The sequence below is a fragment of the Odontesthes bonariensis genome, chromosome 3 (assembly GCF_027942865.1).
Source record: "Odontesthes bonariensis isolate fOdoBon6 chromosome 3, fOdoBon6.hap1, whole genome shotgun sequence".
Lineage (NCBI taxonomy): Eukaryota > Metazoa > Chordata > Actinopteri > Atheriniformes > Atherinopsidae > Odontesthes > Odontesthes bonariensis.
In genome coordinates, this window is record NC_134508.1 from 1,410,883 (window position 1) to 1,429,843 (window position 18,961).

Consider the following 18,961-nt stretch of genomic DNA (forward strand, 5'->3'; position numbering starts at 1 on the left):
GCAGACGAGGCCTCATACTGAAAGCATGTTTACCTTACAAAGAGTGAGAAACAGCAGCTACATTATGTGTCTTCTGTGTCAACCAAAACAAACGCACATTTCAGCAGAAACTCAACATCTAACTTGAGGAAACATGTAGCGCTAAGTTTCCTAAACTCGTTTTTCCCCCCCATGGATAGGTGAATGTTTGTTTTTTAGGTTACATATGGGTTACATATGTTTTAAACATTTCCTAAGTCTCTTTTATTCTTTATTGAAGTTCTTGAATTTACCTGGATTATTTTAATTTAAGCTATTTTGTAATTAATTAATTAATTTTAATTTATTTGATCAATTGGATGAACTCTAATCTGCCTAAAGATGATTATTTAGTATGTTTGTCTGTCTGATTGAATGCTTGTGTTAACAAATAAATCAGACGTTACTCAACAGTTACTCAGTACTCGAGTAGTTTTTTCACCGAGCACTTTTTTACTCTTACTTAAGTAATTATTTGGATGACTACTTTTTACTTTTACTTGAGTCATATTATTCTGAAGTAACAGTACTTTTACTGGAGTACACTTTTTGGCTGCTCTGCCCACCTCTGACTTTAATTTTACCTTCATACAGAATTCAGTAGAACAGACAGACAATTATGTTCAACACTTGTTTCCTAATCCTAGAAAGTTCTGTGTCAAAGTCTTTGAACAAACTCATGTTGACTGCTCTATTTCAGACTCTTTTTTGTTGGAACGCAAACAGAAAATAACTGCCCGTCCTCTGAGGAGTGGAGCCGTTATTATATGACTTATGATTCTTTTTCACTGATGATAAAACCAGCCAGTGAACAAACTCTCTCTGTTTTCAGAGCTAACAGCACGCTAACATTTTAACTTAATGGAGCTAGCAGGGTTTCATCAACAATTAGGGAGTATTTGCTGTTAATTGGCTGGATTTAGCTAATTACAGCCAACTTTCTTCTTAATAAAAGAGGGTCTTAAAGACATTTCCCCCTAAAATAGGCCTAATGACATCCATGTGTAATCTTCCTTCCTTCTATACTGAGACTTAAATGGACCCGAGCTTAGTTTTAACTCTTCTGCGCTGATTCACAGCCGTCGTAACGTTTGACATCTGAAGCACCTGAACAGTAAAAAGTCAAATCAATCGCATCTTCAAAAGCCACAATCTCTAAAATAAAACATAAAGATGAAACACTTTGATTTAATGTCTGATGAATGTTAAACGAGGATCATTAACAGGGCTGTTTTCTTTCCCTGAGTGTTTATGGATGATGTTAAACCTTCGATGTGACCGAGGTCGGCCACCATCACCTCTTTGTTAACCCATTTAGGCCAAAAACGCCTGGAAAAGAATGCCTGTAAAACCTACGGGCGATTTCAGAAAGACCCCCTAAAACCTGAAGTTTTTCTGGAAATTCAGCAATTGTGTCAACGCCTACTAAATGATTGATTTCTGCCTCTGTAGCTGATAGAAACAAAATTCAAAAAGTATTTGAGAGCTTACACCTGTGGCTTTCTTTGGAAATTGAGTATATTTACATACACCTTCACGAAAATAGAAGATGTAAAAAGTAAAGTGCAGGAACAGCGCTATTTTCTATTAGAAAACAGTAATAAAATAAAATAAAATTTTATATTTAAATTATTTATTTATCTATTTATTTTATCGCCAGTAATCTCTTCGTACTGGCAGCACAAGGAGCCCATACACATTCCAATAAACGTTTCCATCTCTGGCAGTGTCACCACCTTGCCATCTTTGCTCGAGCTGGAGTCTGAAGTACCTGCTCACTGTATCTGTTCGTCTCGGAAACTAGATGCGCCCAAAGCTCCTCAGTAAAAATATGATTAAATGCCCCTGGTGTGCGGTTGAAATCTCTCCGTCGATTACGGTGGTAATTGTCAGTCTTCCACTCACTTTCAAACCCTTCAAAATCATCCTCGCCGTTATCGTCATCTTCAAACATATGTGCTCGCCATAAATCTCCATGAATTGGGTCAGCACGTTCATCAGCATCATCAAAGCCAAGAAACTCCTCACAATCGCTACCGTCTGAAAAGGACGTGTACGCTTTCCCGGCTTTAAAGGTAGAATAACGCAACAGCGCCCCCGGCTTTAAAGGTAGAATAACGCAACAGCGCCCCCGGCTTTAAAGGTAGAACAACGCAACAGCGCCCCCGGCTTTAAAGGTAAAATAACGCAACAGCGCCCCCGGCTTTAAAGGTAGAACAACGCAACAGCGCCCCTGGCTTTAAAGGTAGGATAACGCAACAGCGCCCCCGGCTTTAAAAGGTAGAATAACGCAACAGCGCCCCCGGCTTTAAAGGTAGCATAACGCAACAGCGCCCCCGGCCTTAAAGGTAGAATAACGCAACAGCGCCCCCGGCTTTAAAGGTAGAATAACCCAACAACGCCCCCGGCTTTAAAGGTAGAATAACGCAACAGCGCCCCCAGCTTTAAAGGTAGCATAACGCAACAGCGCCCCCGGCCTTAAAGGTAGAATAACGCAACAGCGCCCCCGGCTTTAAAGGTAGAATAACCCAACAACGCCCCCGGCTTTAAAGGTAGAATAACGCACAGCGCCCCCAGCTTTAAAGGTAGAATAACGCAACAGCGCCCCCGGTTTTAAAGGTAGAATAACGCAACAGCGCCCCCAGCTTTAAAGGTAGCATAACGCAACAGCGCCCCCGGCCTTAAAGGTAGAATAACGCAACAGCGCCCCCGGTTTTAAAGGTAGAATAACCCAACAACGCCCCCGGCTTTAAAGGTAGAATAACGCACAGCGCCCCCAGCTTTAAAGGTAGAATAACGCAACAGCGCCCCCGGTTTTAAAGGTAGAATAACGCAACAGCGCCCCCGGCTTTAAAGGTAGAATAACGCACAGCGCCCCCGGCTTTAAAGGTAGAATAACGCAACAGCGCCCCCGGTTTTAAAGGTAGAATAACGAAACAGCGCCCCCGGCCTTAAAGGTAGAATAACGCAACAGCGCCCCCGGCTTTAAAGGTAGAATAACGAAACAGCGCCCCCGGCCTTAAAGGTAGAATAACGCAACAGCGCCCCCGGCTTTAAAGGTAGAATAACGCAACAGCGCCCCCGGCTTTAAAGGTAGAATAACGCAACAGCGCCCCCGGCTTTAAAGGTAGAATAACGCAACAGCGCCCCCGGCTTTAAAGGTAGAATAACGCAACAGCGTCCCCGGCTTTAAAGGTAGAATAACGAAACAGCGCCCCCGGCCTTAAAGGTAGAATAACACAACAGCGCCCCCGGCCTTAAAGGTAGAATAACGCAACAGCGCCCCCGGCTTTAAAGGTAGGATAACGAAACAGCGCCCCCGGCCTTAAAGGTAGAATAACGCAACAGCGTCCCCGGCTTTAAAGGTAGAATAACGAAACAGCGCCCCCGGCCTTAAAGGTAGAATAACGAAACAGCGCCCCCGGCCTTAAAGGTAGAATAACACAACAGCGCCCCCGGCCTTAAAGGTAAAATAGCGCAACAGCGCCCCCGGCCTTAAAGGTAGAATAACCCAACAGCGCCCCCGGCCTTAAAAGTAGAATAACCCAACAGCGCCTCCGGCTTTAAAGGTAGAATAACGCAACAGCGCCTCCGGCTTTAAAGGTAGAATAACCCAACAGCGCCTCCGGCTTTAAAGGCAGAATAAAGCAACAGCGCCCCCGGCTTTAAAGGTAGAATAACGCAACAGCGCCCCCGGCTATAAAGGTAGAATAACGCAACAGCGCCCCCGGCTTTAAAGGTAGAATAACGCAACAGCGCCTCCGGCTTTAAAGGTAGAATAACGCAACAGCGCCCCCGGCTTTAAAGGTAGAATAACGCAACAGCGCCCCCGGCTATAAAGGTAGAATAACGCAACAGCGCCCCCGGCTTTAAAGGTAGCATAACGCAACAGCGCCCCCGGCTTTAAAGGTAGAATAACGCAACAGCGCCCCCGGCTATAAAGGTAGAATAACGCAACAGCGCCCCCGGCTTTAAAGGTAGAATAACGCAACAGCGCCCCCGGCTATAAAGGTAGAATAACGCAACAGCGCCCCCGGCTTTAAAGGTAGAATAACGCAACAGCGCCCCCGGCTATAAAGGTAGCATAACGCAACAGCGCCCCCGGCTTTAAAGGTAGAATAACGCAACAGCGCCCCCGGCTATAAAGGTAGAATAACGCAACAGCGCCCCCGGCTTTAAAGGTAGAATAACGAAACAGCGCCCCCGGCTTTAAAGGTAGAATAACGTAACAGCGCCCCCGGCTTTAAAGGTAGAATAACGCAACAGCGCCCCCGGCTTTAAAGGTAGAATAACGAAACAGCGCCCCCGGCTTTAAAGGTAGAATAACGCAACAGCGCCCCCGGCTTTAAAGGTAGAATAACGAAACAGCGCCCCCGGCTTTAAAGGTAGAATAACGCAACAGCGCCCCCGGCTTTAAAGGTAGAATAACGAAACAGCGCCCCCGGCTTTAAAGGTAGAATAACGTAACAGCGCCCCCGGCTTTAAAGGTAGAACAACGCAACAGCGCCCCCGGCTTTAAAGGTAGAATAACGAAACAGCGCCCCCGGCTTTAAAGGTAGAATAACGAAACAGCGCCCCCGGCCTTAAAGGTAGAATAACCCAACAGCGCCCCCGGCCTTAAAGGTAGAATAACCCAACAGCGCCCCCGGCTTTAAAGGTAGCATAACGCAACAGCGCCCCCGGCTTTAAAGGTAGAATAACGCAACAGCGCCCCCGGCTTTAAAGGTAGAATAACGCAACAGCGCCCCCGGCTATAAAGGTAGAATAACGCAACAGCGCCCCCGGCTTTAAAGGTAGCATAACGCAACAACGCCCCCGGCTATAAAGGTAGAATAACGCAAAAGCGCCCCCGGCTTTAAAGGTAGCATAACGCAACAGCGCCCCGGCTTTAACGGTAGAATAACGAAACAGCGTCTCCTGCTTTAAAAGTAGAATAACGCAACAGCGCCCCCGGCTATAAAGGTAGAATAACGCAACAGCGCCCCCGGCTTTAAAGGTAGAATAACGCAACAGCGCTCCCGGCTTTAAAGGTAGAATAACGCAACAGCGCCCCCGACTTTAAAGGTAGAATAACGCAACAGCGCCCCCGGCTTTAAAGGTAGAATAACGCAACAGCGCCCCCGGCTTTAAAGGTAGCATAACGCAACAGCGCCCCCGGCTTTAAAGGTAGAATAACGCAACAGCGCCCCCGACTTTAAAGGTAGAATAACGCAACAGCGCCCCCGGCTTTAAAGGTAGAATAACGCAACAGCGCCCCCGGCCTTAAAGGTAGAATAACGCAACAGCGCCCCCGGCCTTAAAGGTAGAATAACGCAACAGCGCCCCCGGCCTTAAAGGTAGAATAACGCAACAGCGCCCCCGGCTTTAATGGTAGAATAACGCAACAGCGCCCCCGGCTTTAATGGTAGAATAACGCAACAGCGCCCCCGGCTTTAATGGTAGAATAACGTAACAGCGCCTACGGTTTTAAAGGTAGAATAACGCAACAGCGCCCCCGGCCTTAAAGGTAGAATAACGCAACAGCGCCCCCGGCTTTAATGGTAGAATAACGCAACAGCGCCCCCGGCTTTAAAGGTAGAATAACGCAACAGAGCCCCCGGCTTTAAAGGTAGAATAACGTAACAGCGCCCCCGGCCTTAAAGGTAGAAATGCGGCAATGCTTTCCCGGCCTAAATGGGTTAAACCACATTAATCTCCACACTTACATCCAGTAAGGATCCGTAGCAGACGTTTCCATCTCCAGCGTAGCCGTCGGGACAGGTGCAGGTGTGAACTCCTTTATCTTTCTGCTCACACTTTGCCTGAAAAACAGGAAAAATGTTCAAATCCTTTAAAACTACAGCTGCTGCAGGCTCGTGGCCATAATAAATGTAAATGTATTTTATTTCTACAGCCCTTTACAGACAATCCTTACGGTGTACCAAAGTGATTTACAGCAGGTAATAAATAAAGAGAAGAAGAACTAAAAACAAATAAAAACAATAAAAGAACAGTGAAAGCATTAAAATACAACAAAATCGAATAAGATAAAATAAGATAAAAGTGTCATCATACTATTGGGTATCCTAAATAAATAGGTTTTTAGCCTAGATTCAAAGAGGCCAAATAATAACCGTGATAGAAATGGGCTCAGGCTATGTTCAGAAAGTAAATGATGAGTGCAGTAATCACATGAGCAGAAGCACACAGCTGCATCAACTCGTCGTCCCCGCTTATGAAGGTCTGTTTCCGAGTATCTAATCACATTTTACTCAGAAAATCTGGGTTAAAATGCGATATATGTGGATGGGAGCCCAGCTATAATCTGGCATCAGAGCTTCTCTGGGCTCTTTCTGGCTCTTTTCACTGTAGATTCAGGCATAAAAGCAGCAACAGGAACCGGACTTTTCACAGTTTTTGTTGTTTAAAAAGGTGACAGTGAAAGCTTTTCTTTTATTCAGGATAAAAAGGGGCCTGTAACGTTTGTTTTTCTCAGAGTCAGCAAGACAATTTCGGTTGAATCGCCACAATTATCATCAATAATGATTTGAAACTGGCGTAAATGACAGCAGGGATAATCTGTGTACCAGCTCATGGCAGCCTCCGTTCCTTCGGATGCACGGGTTCAGGAGGTCGCACACTTTCCCATTTCCCATGTAACCGTTTTTACAGACGCACTCGCTCTGCAGACACAGGAACAAAAACAGTCCTCAGCAGTCGAATAACAAACATTTAGATCCTGTAGACAGAAGGTAACAGCAATGAGGCTTTTAGGTGATGCCGTCAGGTAGAAGTGGATGTTACACTTTTAAAAATATGTGGAAGTCAAGAGTGGGAGCAGCACTTTGGAAATGATTGAGAAAGGCGGGCTTTAAAGGGACAGTTCGCCTCTTCTGACATGAAGCTGTGTAACATCCCATATCAGCAACATCATTTCTGAACATCTTCTTACCCCCTGCTGCGTCCTGTGAGCAGAGTTCCAGCCTCGTTTTGGTGTTGATGAAGGTAGTCCGGCTAGTTGGCTGGGGTTTAAAAAATAAAGCGTTTTGCTTCTCAGAACAATATGCGTTCAACAGAGTAATACATTTGCATCACAAAATGGTTCTCCAGGAAAAGTCAGACCTCACAATCTCTTGGCCCTATTTTCTCTCCCTTCGTACAGACGTTAAAAGACACTTTTTGCTTGAAAAAAGCAAAAAAAAAATCTGCCAATGGAACTAGTAAAAATCGGCTTGTCAAGATTTCTTGAAATAAAATGTGATATTTAGGACTTTTGAGTTAAAAGTGATCTTGAAATTTGCTTAAAAACCTCTTCAAATGAAAAAAAAGCTTGTTTCATATGATATGTGACTCAAAACAATTTGTTTTCAAGACTTTTTCATTTAACAAGATATTCCAGATGTATTGTATTAAAACAAAGTCCCTATATCTGGCTGAAATAGTACTTGTTAGGCAGTTGTGTCTTACATTAAGTGTAATGAGATAAATTTTAATCCATGTGAACTGAACTGCTTCTTCTGAGATGTGAACAACACGTTCTGCTGCATCACTCATATCAGAGCAGGCAGTGATACGCAGGGAGAGAAAATAGGGCCAAGAGATTGTGAGGTCTGACTTTTTCCTGGAGAACCATTTTGTGATGCAAATGTATTACTCTGTTGAACGCATATTGTTCTGAGAAGCAAAAGGCTTTATTTTTTAAACCCCAGCCAACTAGCCGGACTACCTTCATCAACACCAAAACGAGGCTGGAACTCTGCTCACAGGACGCAGCAGGGGGTAAGAAGATGTTCAGAAATGATGCTGCTGATATGGGATGTTACACAGCTTCATGTCAGAAGAGGCGAACTGTCCCTTTAAGAGGGTGTTTGGCTAAAGTGCAGCACACTACAGCATGGAAAGGTTTCTAATCTTAATGTACACATATGACCAGAGGTGCTGCGTTGGTTCTGTTATCGTAAAGAAAATCCCGTCCGACCTGCCCGGGTCCGATGTGGTTGCAGTCGGCGTTCGGGCTGCAGCCTCCGCGACTCTCCAGCTGACAGTTATTGATCTCCACACAGACTCTGCCGTCACCCGTCCAACCCTCAGCACACACACACGACACGTTACCTGGACCCACGTACACACACTCAGCCTGCAGACAGACAAACAGAACAGGTGTTACAGCCATCAGAAGCTCAGGCAAGGCAAGGCTTTTTATTAAAATACATATAAAACCAGGGCTGGGCAGCGATTAAAATGTTTAATCTAATTAATCACATGATTTCCCTGATTAATCACGATTAATCGCATTTGTACGCAGAATCCAAAAATGAATCCAAAAGTAGTGTATAGCTTTTAGCATTTAGCTTTATTTTAAATGTGCTGCCATTTGAATGAAAGTGCCATAACATTTGTTGTGCAAACACACTTTTAACATCAGCATCTTTCTGTAGTTTTTATGTAGAAGCCTCGCTCCACTGTCTGTTTCCTTGAATGACTTGCTGCTATCAGTTGTGTGTTTTGCCTTTAAGTGATATTTTAGACTGGAACTACTACGCTGAGAAGACAATTCAACTTGGCTGTAAATGCAGGAGTTTTTTTTAACATTTATTTTGAAATACGTGCTTTTATGTTGAAACAAGTAAAACAGGAAGTAGCGCCGGTTAGCTCCGTGAGCATCACACAGGCTGTATTCCAAACCGCATACTTCTCCTACTAACTTTCTGAGTTAGTATGCCAGTTTGAGTAAGCAGAAGTTCCCTGATGCATACTAGATTCTCCTAAATGTTGGGTATGCATCATGAGGTTACTAATCATACTCAAACTACCCAAGATGCAACGTAACGTGACGTCGCCGATCGTCATTTCCTGTCAAAACGGCAGTTTCAAGCTAGCTACAACGAGGGTAGGTTCACTTCCTGTTTTCAAAACAAAAGCACCAATTGTATGGTAATGGCTTTCCCTATGATAAAAGGCAACGGGTATTTTATTTTGTGAAAATAACAGGAAGTGCGTTGCTCTCTGCGGCTAGCTTTAGCAGCGCCGAATTCGTGGGAACAAAATTGTAAACGGCCGGTATTTTGTCAGGTTTTCAACACGTTGGGGATCTAAACGACTACTTTCTCACCTGAAAATGTTTCAAATGTTGCTAAAGTTTACAGAGTTTAGAGCTTAAGAGAAATCAGCTTCAGGCCGGCTGATTTCAGCTCGGGCAGGAGCGAAATCCATTGTGGGTAAACGCTCTGCATACTGTCCGATCAATGAGTATGCAGTATGTAGTATGCAGTATGTAGTATGCAGTATGCAGTATGTAGTATGCAGGATGCAGTATGTAGTATGCAGTATGCAGTATGTAGTATGCAGTATGCAGTATGTAGTATGTAGTATGCAGTATGTAGTATGCAGTATGTAGTATGCAGTATGCAGTATGTAGTATGTAGTATGCAGTATGTAGTATGCAGTATGTAGTATGCAGTATGTAGTATGCAGTATGCAGTATGCAGTATGTAGTATGCAGTATGTAGTATGCAGTATGCAGTATGTAGTATGCAGTATGTAGTATGTAGTATGCAGTATGTAGTATGCAGTATGCAGTATGTAGTATGCAGTATGCAGTATGTAGTATGCGGTATGTAGTATGCAGTATGTAGTATGCGGTATGTGGTATGCAGTATGTAGTATGTAGTATGCAGTATGCAGTATGTAGTATGTAGTATGCAGTATGCAGTATGTAGTATGTAGTATGTAGTATGCAGTATGTAGTATGTGGTATGTGGTATGCAGTATGTAGTATGTAGTATGCAGTATGCAGTATGTAGTATGTAGTATGCAGTATGTAGTATGTAGTATGCAGTATGTAGTATGTAGTATGCAGTATGTAGTATGTAGTATGCAGTATGCAGTATGTAGTATGTAGTATGCGGTTTCGAACACAGCCACAGAGACCGAGGAGCACCTGTAGCGGTGATGTTAGCTGCTAGTTTATCTTTATTTTATTCCTCCATGCTTCGTGGTGTTTGCTGTAACTGTTGGAATGTGATGCATTCAACAGACTTTTACAATAATAAAACCTGCGTTAATGCGCCATAAAATATTTATCAGTGTTAAATAATCAACACGTTAACGCGATAATAACGAGTTAACTCGCCCAGCCCTATATAATATATATCATAGTGACTTCTGGCTCAGGTAAAGGACAGAACATATGGATGGAACGTGTCATCGACCAAACTTCACATGTTCAACAGGTGGTCAGAAGATCAGCCGGCCCTGAGAAAGGCAGCATTTCCTGCTGACCTTTCACCTTTGGAAGAGAAAAAGCAGTAAACTATTGGCCAAGTCTCTGGGTAACTCACACAAACATTCAAACAGCCCACAGATGAAAGGGATCCAGACTCCGTGAAACTCAGAGTGAGGGGGTGAAGTTTTCCAGAGACCATCACTTTAAAATTACTTTCTACCAGCAGACCAGTCGGTGTAATTTTGATGTGCGATAAAGAATGAAGAAGTTGGGAACAAATCTGCCCACTGGTAGTTACAGCCTGTGAATAATCGAGTATAAATGGACACTCGTGATGTCAGACGAACCAAAAAAGATCGTCCTGGAAGCACAGGTCACAACACTCTCGCGTGGAGGATTATAAAGTTTGTTAAAATGATTTATTTCTGTATTCCTTTGCTTACAAAAGTTAATTAAAGCAGCAATCAGAATGACTTTTGACTCTCTTCATTACGTTGCTCCTAACTTTTGCTTATCTGCCAAACAGGCACTAAAACTTTAAGTTATTTCTGTGAGTTTATTTAAATCTCCTGGAAATATGTTTAAGTGTATTTGTGTGTCTTCTGCATCACTCTTCAAGATTCAAGATAGTTTTATTTGTCACATACACACTCACACACAGTACAATGTGCAGTGAAATTCTTCCTTGTCCTGCCACCAATAAAAAGAGAATTAAAATTAAATATGAATAAATATGAATAAAAAATATAAAATATAAATATAAAATAAGAATTTTAAAAATGTATCTGAAATGTACAGTATTAACAGTATCTTGAACATCATTTTGCTACTTTGCATAACATGTGTTGTATTAAGTGGGAGCGTGTGAATGTGAGGATGAGGTCCTAGAATTGAGCCCTGTGGAACTCCATTGTCATATTTGTTTGCTCAGATGTGCGATTATCCGTCTTTTGAATAGAATCAAACCATTTTAGCAATGCGGAGCAGAGATCCAGTATTACTAACATGGGAATCTGTGTTTAATTGGATCCTGTTAATTACTTTAACGAGCAATGTTGGAGATGTGGTGTGGACAGAAACCTGAGAGTAGGGCTGGGCGATATGGGCAAAAAGTCATATTACGATATATATATTTTTTTATATCAGTTGATATCGATATATATCACGATATAAAACAAATCACTATTTGGTGAATTTTAAATGTTCCCTGTTACTCTTATTTGATATTTGAAGATATCACCAGGTTCATTTTTTGTTAAATATTTGTTTTCTGTCAAAGTTGAACATGACATGGTATCATGGCCAAAGGTACTTGGGGAGGATGTTGCTGAGTATTTCAAAGTGATGTGAACAGATGTGAACAGATGTGAAGGTGCACAGACGATATTTGAATAACTGGAGAGTTTTCAATACTCAAACACTCAAAATCAACAGCCTTACGTTTGCGTCGCAGCCTCCTCGACTGCTCTTCAGACATTGGTTGATGGGAGTACAGGAGTGACCATCACCGTCATATCCATCTCGACACACACACCTGTTGTAACACACACACACACACACACACACACACACACACACAACAGTGATGAATTGCTGAATGGTCAGCGGGAATGTGTTTGTGTTTTCAGCCACAGCTCAGCTGGTGATCCACAGTAGAGCTAATGAGTGGAGCAGCAGAGACGACGGAGCTGCAGGAACTGAAGTGTGCAGGAGGGAGATGCAGGAGCTGCAGGAGCTGCAGCTGCCATGTTGCTCATGCCTAAGTTTCTATGAGTGTTGTCATGGTGACACCAGATATCAAAGGGAGCATCCTTTGAGCTTCAGGGTGAACTCTGAGGTCCATAAAGACGGGAAGTGCTGCCTACCTTGAGGCGGCGTTAGAGTAAAACATATAAAACATATATCCATCCTTTATCTTTTGCTTATCCAGAGCCAACAGGTCCACTCTGACTCCAACTCACCATCACCGAGAACCAGATCCAGAGATACTGAAGCTCCTCCCCCTGAAGTAGAGACTCCTCCCCCTGAGGCAGAGACTCAGCCCCGACCCGGGAGGGAGCGCTCCACCTTTTACTGGTTCAGAACCGAGGCCTCAGATCTGGAAGAGCTGACGTTCATCCCGGCTGCTTCACACTCGGCTGTGAACTGAAGGTCAGGGCCTGAAGAAGCCAACAGAACCACATCATCTGCATAAAGCAGAGATGGAACCCTGAGGTAGAGCCCTGCACTCCCACGAGTGCCCAGTGCGGGAGCGGTGATAAGCTGCAGTCCCGCTAACTAAAAACGCGTTTAATATAAAAGCTATAATGATCTCCTGCTTCTGAAAACAACTGAGAAGAAATAAAGCCTAACTAAAAGAAGTTCAAAAGCGCGATCCATCTCTCCTTTTATTCAGGAGATGCGCATTGCACAACGACGAGGGACAGGGCATAGTTAACCTACTTAAATACTAATTGGATTACATGTTACATTTTCAACATTCTGGGTTTAGAAAAGGTAGGGTAATTAATAACACATATTGTTTTCATTACACTTGTTTCCATTTAAATCAATGTAACGTGAGCTGTAGGCTGAGATATTTATGCTCAAATCCACTCAAAGCAGGGGGCGGGGCTCCATCACGCTGTGTTTAAAATCATATTAACTAAAAATATATACTTTTACTTCCAAGAATGGAAATATGAGGAGTGGCATATAACATAATGTACAATGTATTATTCTTAATATTCACGGCAGATTTTGGTAGGTATGTTGGCTTACTGCTGTAAAGCCTCAGCTGCTTGTGCCATCTAATGCGCTCCTGCACTATGTGCCCCACGTGAAGGCTCCGACAGTGGTGTGCGCAGCTAAGATCATGTTTTGTTTCCTCAAGCCAATGACAAGAACTTCCGTGAGAAGTAATGCAAAAGTCTGAATCATGCGGGAATTGCGGGCGGGAGCGGGACTGTAAATTCTGTCCCGCGCAGGCCTCTACCCTGAGGCCACACCTCCTTCAGATCCTGTTGACGAAAACCACAAACAGGATCGGTGACAAGGGGGCAGCCCTGGTGGAGTCCAACACGCTCCGTAAACCAGAACCACTTGGTACCAAGAATGTGGACACAGCCATGACTGTGTTAAACAGGGACTGAACATCTGGTACCCCGAACATCTGGTACCCTGTAGTCCTGCAGCACCCCCACAGATACCAGTCGGTTGGAGCCTCCTCTCCAACACCCCGGTGTAAAGTTTCCCTGGGAGGCCGAGGAGTGTGATCCCCCTGTAGCTGCAACACGCCCCTTTCTTGAAAAGAAAATGGAAACCTCCAACCCGGTCTACCACTCCACAGCTGTGGTCCCAGACCTCCAACATCAGCCAAACCATTATCATAATTTCTGGGACTGCCCAGTCATGAAGGACTATTGGAAAAAGATACACAACGCCCTACAGGACATCTTCAACTGCGAAATACCCCTCGAAATTAAGACTATGTTTTTCGGACACATACCTGAGAGATGGCTGAAAAGAGATAAGCACCTCATAAATATCCTGCTAATGGCTTGTAAAAAGAATATTTCCAGGAAATGGCTATAACAAGAGAGCCTGACTGTCAACATAAGGATGGACATCACAATGGACAGATATAAAATGGAGACAACAACAGCATTTGTTAATCTTAAACTGGAGAAATTAGCCTCATATTGGGAAAACTGGGTCAACTATGTCACGCCCCATAGGCCTATTTTATTTTTACAAATCAGTAACTACGCCATATAAAAAGCATCACTGCCCACTCTGTACATAATCTTGTGTTTTTTTGTTGTCGTTTGGTTCCATTTTCATCGTTTAGACCAGAGAGACTCACTGAGCGGCTCCTCAAGCTTTAACTGCCGGCTCGCACTCGCATAGTAGCTTATAACAATATGCTAACAATAACAATACATTTTTTTCAAATAACACACAGCGAATACTGCACAGTATTAAGTATTTTTATTAAGTATTATTTAAGGCTTAATGGTGTTTCCTAAAGGGGGAACTGTTAAACCTGGCAACGCAACCCCCTTAAACCACCGTCACACTTGACCGCAGAGCACGCTAGCTCCTTTAGCCAGCACACACTAGCTCCTTTAGCCAGTGCACGCTAGCTCCTTTAGCCAGAGCACACACTAGCTCCTTTAGCCAGCGCACACACTAGCTCCTTTAGCCAGAGCACGCTAGCTCCTTTAGCCAGTGCACGCTAGCTCCTTTAGTCAGAGCACACACTAGCTCCTTTAGCCAGCGCACACTAGCTCCTTTAGCCAGAGCACACACTAGCTCCTTTAGCCAGAGCACACTAGCTCCTTTAGCCAGAGCACACTAGCTCCTTTAGCCAGTGCACGCTAGCTCCTTTAGCCAGAGCACACACTAGCTCCTTTAGCCAGCGCACACTAGCTCCTTTAGCCAGAGCACACACTAGCTCCTTTAGCCAGAGCACACACTAGCTCCTTTAGCCAGCGTACGTTAGCTCCTTTAGCCAGTGCATAATAGCTCCTTTAGCCAGCGCGAGATGCAGGCACAATGGATCGGTTTTTAATTTAAAAAAGGGCAAAAACCAAACAAAAATCAGCATGAAAACGCCGGAGAGGGGACGAGCAGGCAAGCGTCGGGTGTACCGCGAGATGCAGGCACAATGGATCGGTTTTTAATTAAAAGAGGGCAAAAACCAGCACAAAAACCATGCTCATCCTGAATGTCTCACTATGATTACAACAGCAAACTACAAATACAACATGAAGAAAGTCGAGCACATGCACGCCAGCTGCCGCTCATCCCAGTATTAAGGTAAATGTGGTCTGAATTGAAAATGTATTGACTGTGTTGTTTCTTTTTTTGTGGGATGTTTTATATGTAGAAATGCATATTTGCAAAAAGGGGACTTTAGTATGTTGTGGTAAAAGTGGCTCTTCCCTTGATTTTGCTCTGCCAATGTGGCCAATGTGGAAACAATAGTGAGTATCACTGATTTAGACATAAAACAAAAATACCACTTTGGCATTTAGGACAGACAACAGATACAAGATGTATGCACATGTACCGGATGTGAACGTTTGTTTCTGAATGTCAATTAAAAAAAAGAAAGAAATGAACACTGGTTCAGTTCTAGCCGTGGCAGTAAAGCCGTGGCAGAAAAGCCGTGGCAGAAAAGCCGTGGCAGAAAAGCCGTGGCAGTAAAGCCGTGGCAGAAAAGCCGTGGCAGTAAAGCGTTGGCAGTAAAGCCGTGGCAGTAAAGCGGTGGCAGAAAAGCCGTGGCAGTAAAGCGGTGGCAGTAAAGCCGTGGCAGTAAAGTGGCGGCAGTAAAGCGGTGGCAGTAAAGCCGTGGCAGTAAAGCGCTGGCAGAAAAGCGGTGGCAGTAAAGCGCTGGCAGTAAAGCGGTGGCAGAAAAGCGGTGGCAGTAAAGCCGTGGCAGAAAAGCCGTGGCAGAAAAGCCGTGGCAGTAAAGCGGTGGCAGAAAAGCCGTGGCAGAAAAGCGGTGGCAGTAAAGCCGTGGCAGAAAAGCGGTGGCAGTAAAGCCGTGGCAGAAAAGCGGCGACAGTAAAGCCGTGGCAGTAAAGCGATGGCAGTAAAGCCGTGGCAGAAAAGCCGTGGCAGTAAAGCCGTGGCAGAAAAGCGGCGGCAGTAAAGCCGTGGCAGTAAAGCGGTGGCAGTAAAGCGGCGGCAGAAAAGCGGCGGCAGTAAAGCGGCGGCAGAAAAGCGGTGGCAGTAAAGCCGTGGCAGAAAAGCGGCGGCAGTAAAGCGGTGGCAGTAAAGCGGCGGCAGAAAAGCGGCGGCAGTAAAGCGGCGGCAGAAAAGCGGCGGCAGTAAAGCGGCGGCAGTAAAGCGGCGGCAGAAAAGCGGCGGCAGTAAAGCGGCGGCAGAAAAGCGGTGGCAGTAAAGCGGCGACAGTAAAGCGGTGGCAGTAAAGCGGTGGCAGTAAAGCGGTGGCAGTAAAGCGCCGGCAGTAAAGCGGCGGCAGTAAAGCGGTGGCAGTAAAGCCGTGGCAGTGAAGCCGTGGCAGTGAAGCCGTGGCAGTAAAGCGGTCGTATCTTACTGGGTACTCAGTCCTGTGTGGGTACAGTATGCGTGGATGTGACAGTGCTCCATCAGGCCGTCAGAGTTGCACGGCATGGCCTTCTTGTCACAGTATTCTCCGGAGTAATCCTCCAAACAAGATCCTCTCCGACACACGCCGCCGCTTCCCGGGCGGTTATCGCACACACCGTGGACACACCGACACTCTGAGGACACAATCATGTGTTTATCTTCGTTGGACCAGCATCGATATTTCAAAGAAAACTCCAATCTGTCTTTTTTTTACACCTTAAACAAAAGTTTCTACATTACAAAATGATCTTTTATCAATCGAATCCAGTTAAACTTTACGGTTGAATAAACATGGTAGACGTGATAATCAGTTTTAAATTACTTCTCTCTAATGTAACACAAACAGCTGTTAAACATCTGTGCGGTATTAAGGCGAGACACTACAGGTAAATAGGGTAATATTTTAAAATAATAGATATCACCATGAAACTTCCTCAGTTGATTACTTACACAAGTATGAAAAAAAAATATTTTAGAAATTTGTATGTTTAATTATGTAAATTCAGCAATATCTCATTAAATATGAACACATTTGCATGTATTTCCGGAAGATAGATCTGAACATATGATAAACTCAGAAATACACACAAAATAAAAAGTAAATTACAGAGGGATTTCAGGATATCTGCTTTCATTTCCTAGGAAATCAAAATATACTGTCCATAGCCTAAAAAACATATTCTTTGATCATAATGTCACATAAATCAGGCCAGGAATTAATTATCAACAAATCCTTCTGTAAATATCTTCAGAATACTGCTAAGTGTATAACTGGAAAGTTTGGTGTTAGTAGGTGCTCCATAGGCTGAGATATTGAAACTGGAAAAATACAAAAAAATGATTTTGAGAAAACGGCATTTAAAGATTTAAATAGGGGAATTTATTGGAAACAATTGCTAAGAAACAGAATAAATGCTCAGGCCCTTAGTAATACTAATATTGAATAAAATAATCTTATTAATAAAGAATACAAGCTCAATACAATACAATAAAAGATGGCATATCAGTTCATTGAGACGTGCCACATGTATGAGCAGCCGCTGCCATTAACTCGGTTTCCTAACGACAGTTTACGCTCAGCTGTGCTGCTTCCTGACGCTTCATCATCTGATCTAATAGATTTTCTTTTATTGCATCTTGCAAAGCGCAACTGTTGCTTTCTTTTCTTTGAAAGTTGTGGTGTTACGGGGCATTTTCGGAGCGTCAGAGTCCACCACGTGATGCGTCTGAGCCAATCACGTTAGCAGAAACGAGCTGCAGCCAATGAGATTCTGTCATTAGCTATAAATCCGCCTTTAGACATTCATGATTGGTTTCTGATAGAAAGGAAGTGCCGTTATTTGGGTTTCATATCATTGTGCAGGAGACTAAGGCTGTGTTCCAAACCGCATACTACTCCTACTACTCCTACTAACTTTCTGAGTTAGTATGCGAGTTAGAGTAAGCAGAACTTCCCGGATGCATACTAGATTCTCCTAAATGTTGGGTATGCATCATGAGGTTACTACTCATACTCAAACTACCCAAGATGCAACGTAACGTGACGTCGCCGATCGTCATTTCCTGTCAAAACGGCAGTTTCAAGCTAGCTACAACGAGGGTAGGTTCACTTCCTGTTTTCAAAACAAAAGCACCAATTGTATGGTAATGGCTTTCCCTATGATAAAAGGCAACGGGTATTTTATTTTGTGAAAATAACAGGAAGTGCGTTGCTCACTGCGGCTAGCTTTAGTAGCGCCGAATTCGTGGGAACAAAATTGTAAACAGCCGGTATTTTGTCAGGTTTTCAACACGTTGGGGATCTAAACGACTACTTTCTGTCTGAAAATGTTTCAAATGTTGCTAAAGTTTACAGAGTTTAGAGCTTAAGAGAAATCAGCTTCAGGCCAGCTGATTTCGGCTCGGGCAGGAGCGAAATGCATTGTGGGTAAACACTCTGCATACTGTCTGATCGATGAGTATGTAGTATGCAGTATGTAGTATGTAGTATGCAGTATGCATTATGTAGTATGCAGTATGTAGTATATAGTATGCGGTATGCAGTATGCAGTATGCGGTATGTAGTATGCAGTATGCAGTATGTAGTATGCGGTATGAAGTATGTAGTATGCAGTATGTAGTATGCAGTATGTAGTATGTAGTATGTAGTATATAGTATGTAGTATGCAGTATGTAGTATGTAGTATGCAGTATGCAGTATGCAGTATGCGGTATGTAGTATGTAGTATGCAGTATGCAGTATGTAGTATGCAGTATGCAGTATATAGTATGCGGTATGAAGTATGTAGTATGCAGTATGTAGTATATAGTATGCGGTATGCAGTATGCAGTATGCAGTATGTAGTATGTAGTATGCGGTATGAAGTATGTAGTATGCGGTATGCGGTATGCAGTATGTAGTATGTAGTATGCAGTATGTAGTATGTAGTATGCAGTATGTAGTATGCAGTATGCAGTATGTAGTATGCAGTATGTAGTATGCAGTATGCAGTATGTAGTATGCAGTGTGCAGTATGTAGTATGCAGTATGTAGTATATAGTATGCAGTATACAGTGTGCAGTATGTAGTATATAGTATGCAGTATGCAGTATGCAGTATGTAGTATGCAGTGTGCAGTATGTAATATGCAGTATGTAGTA

General features: G+C 43.7%; 1 protein-coding gene across 1 annotated transcript in view; it reads right to left on the minus strand.

Annotated features, from left to right (window-relative positions):
• stab1 (stabilin 1) overlaps positions 1-18,961 on the minus strand; it is a 175,137-nt gene that overhangs the window by 97,536 nt on the left and 58,640 nt on the right. The window contains exons 23-27 of the mRNA XM_075460052.1: positions 16,269-16,455; positions 11,663-11,756; positions 7,976-8,134; positions 6,585-6,680; positions 5,724-5,819 (exon numbers count right to left, since the gene is read on the minus strand). Of these exons, the coding sequence (XP_075316167.1) occupies positions 5,724-5,819; positions 6,585-6,680; positions 7,976-8,134; positions 11,663-11,756; positions 16,269-16,455 (632 nt within the window). The remainder of the gene's footprint in view (positions 1-5,723; positions 5,820-6,584; positions 6,681-7,975; positions 8,135-11,662; positions 11,757-16,268; positions 16,456-18,961) is intronic.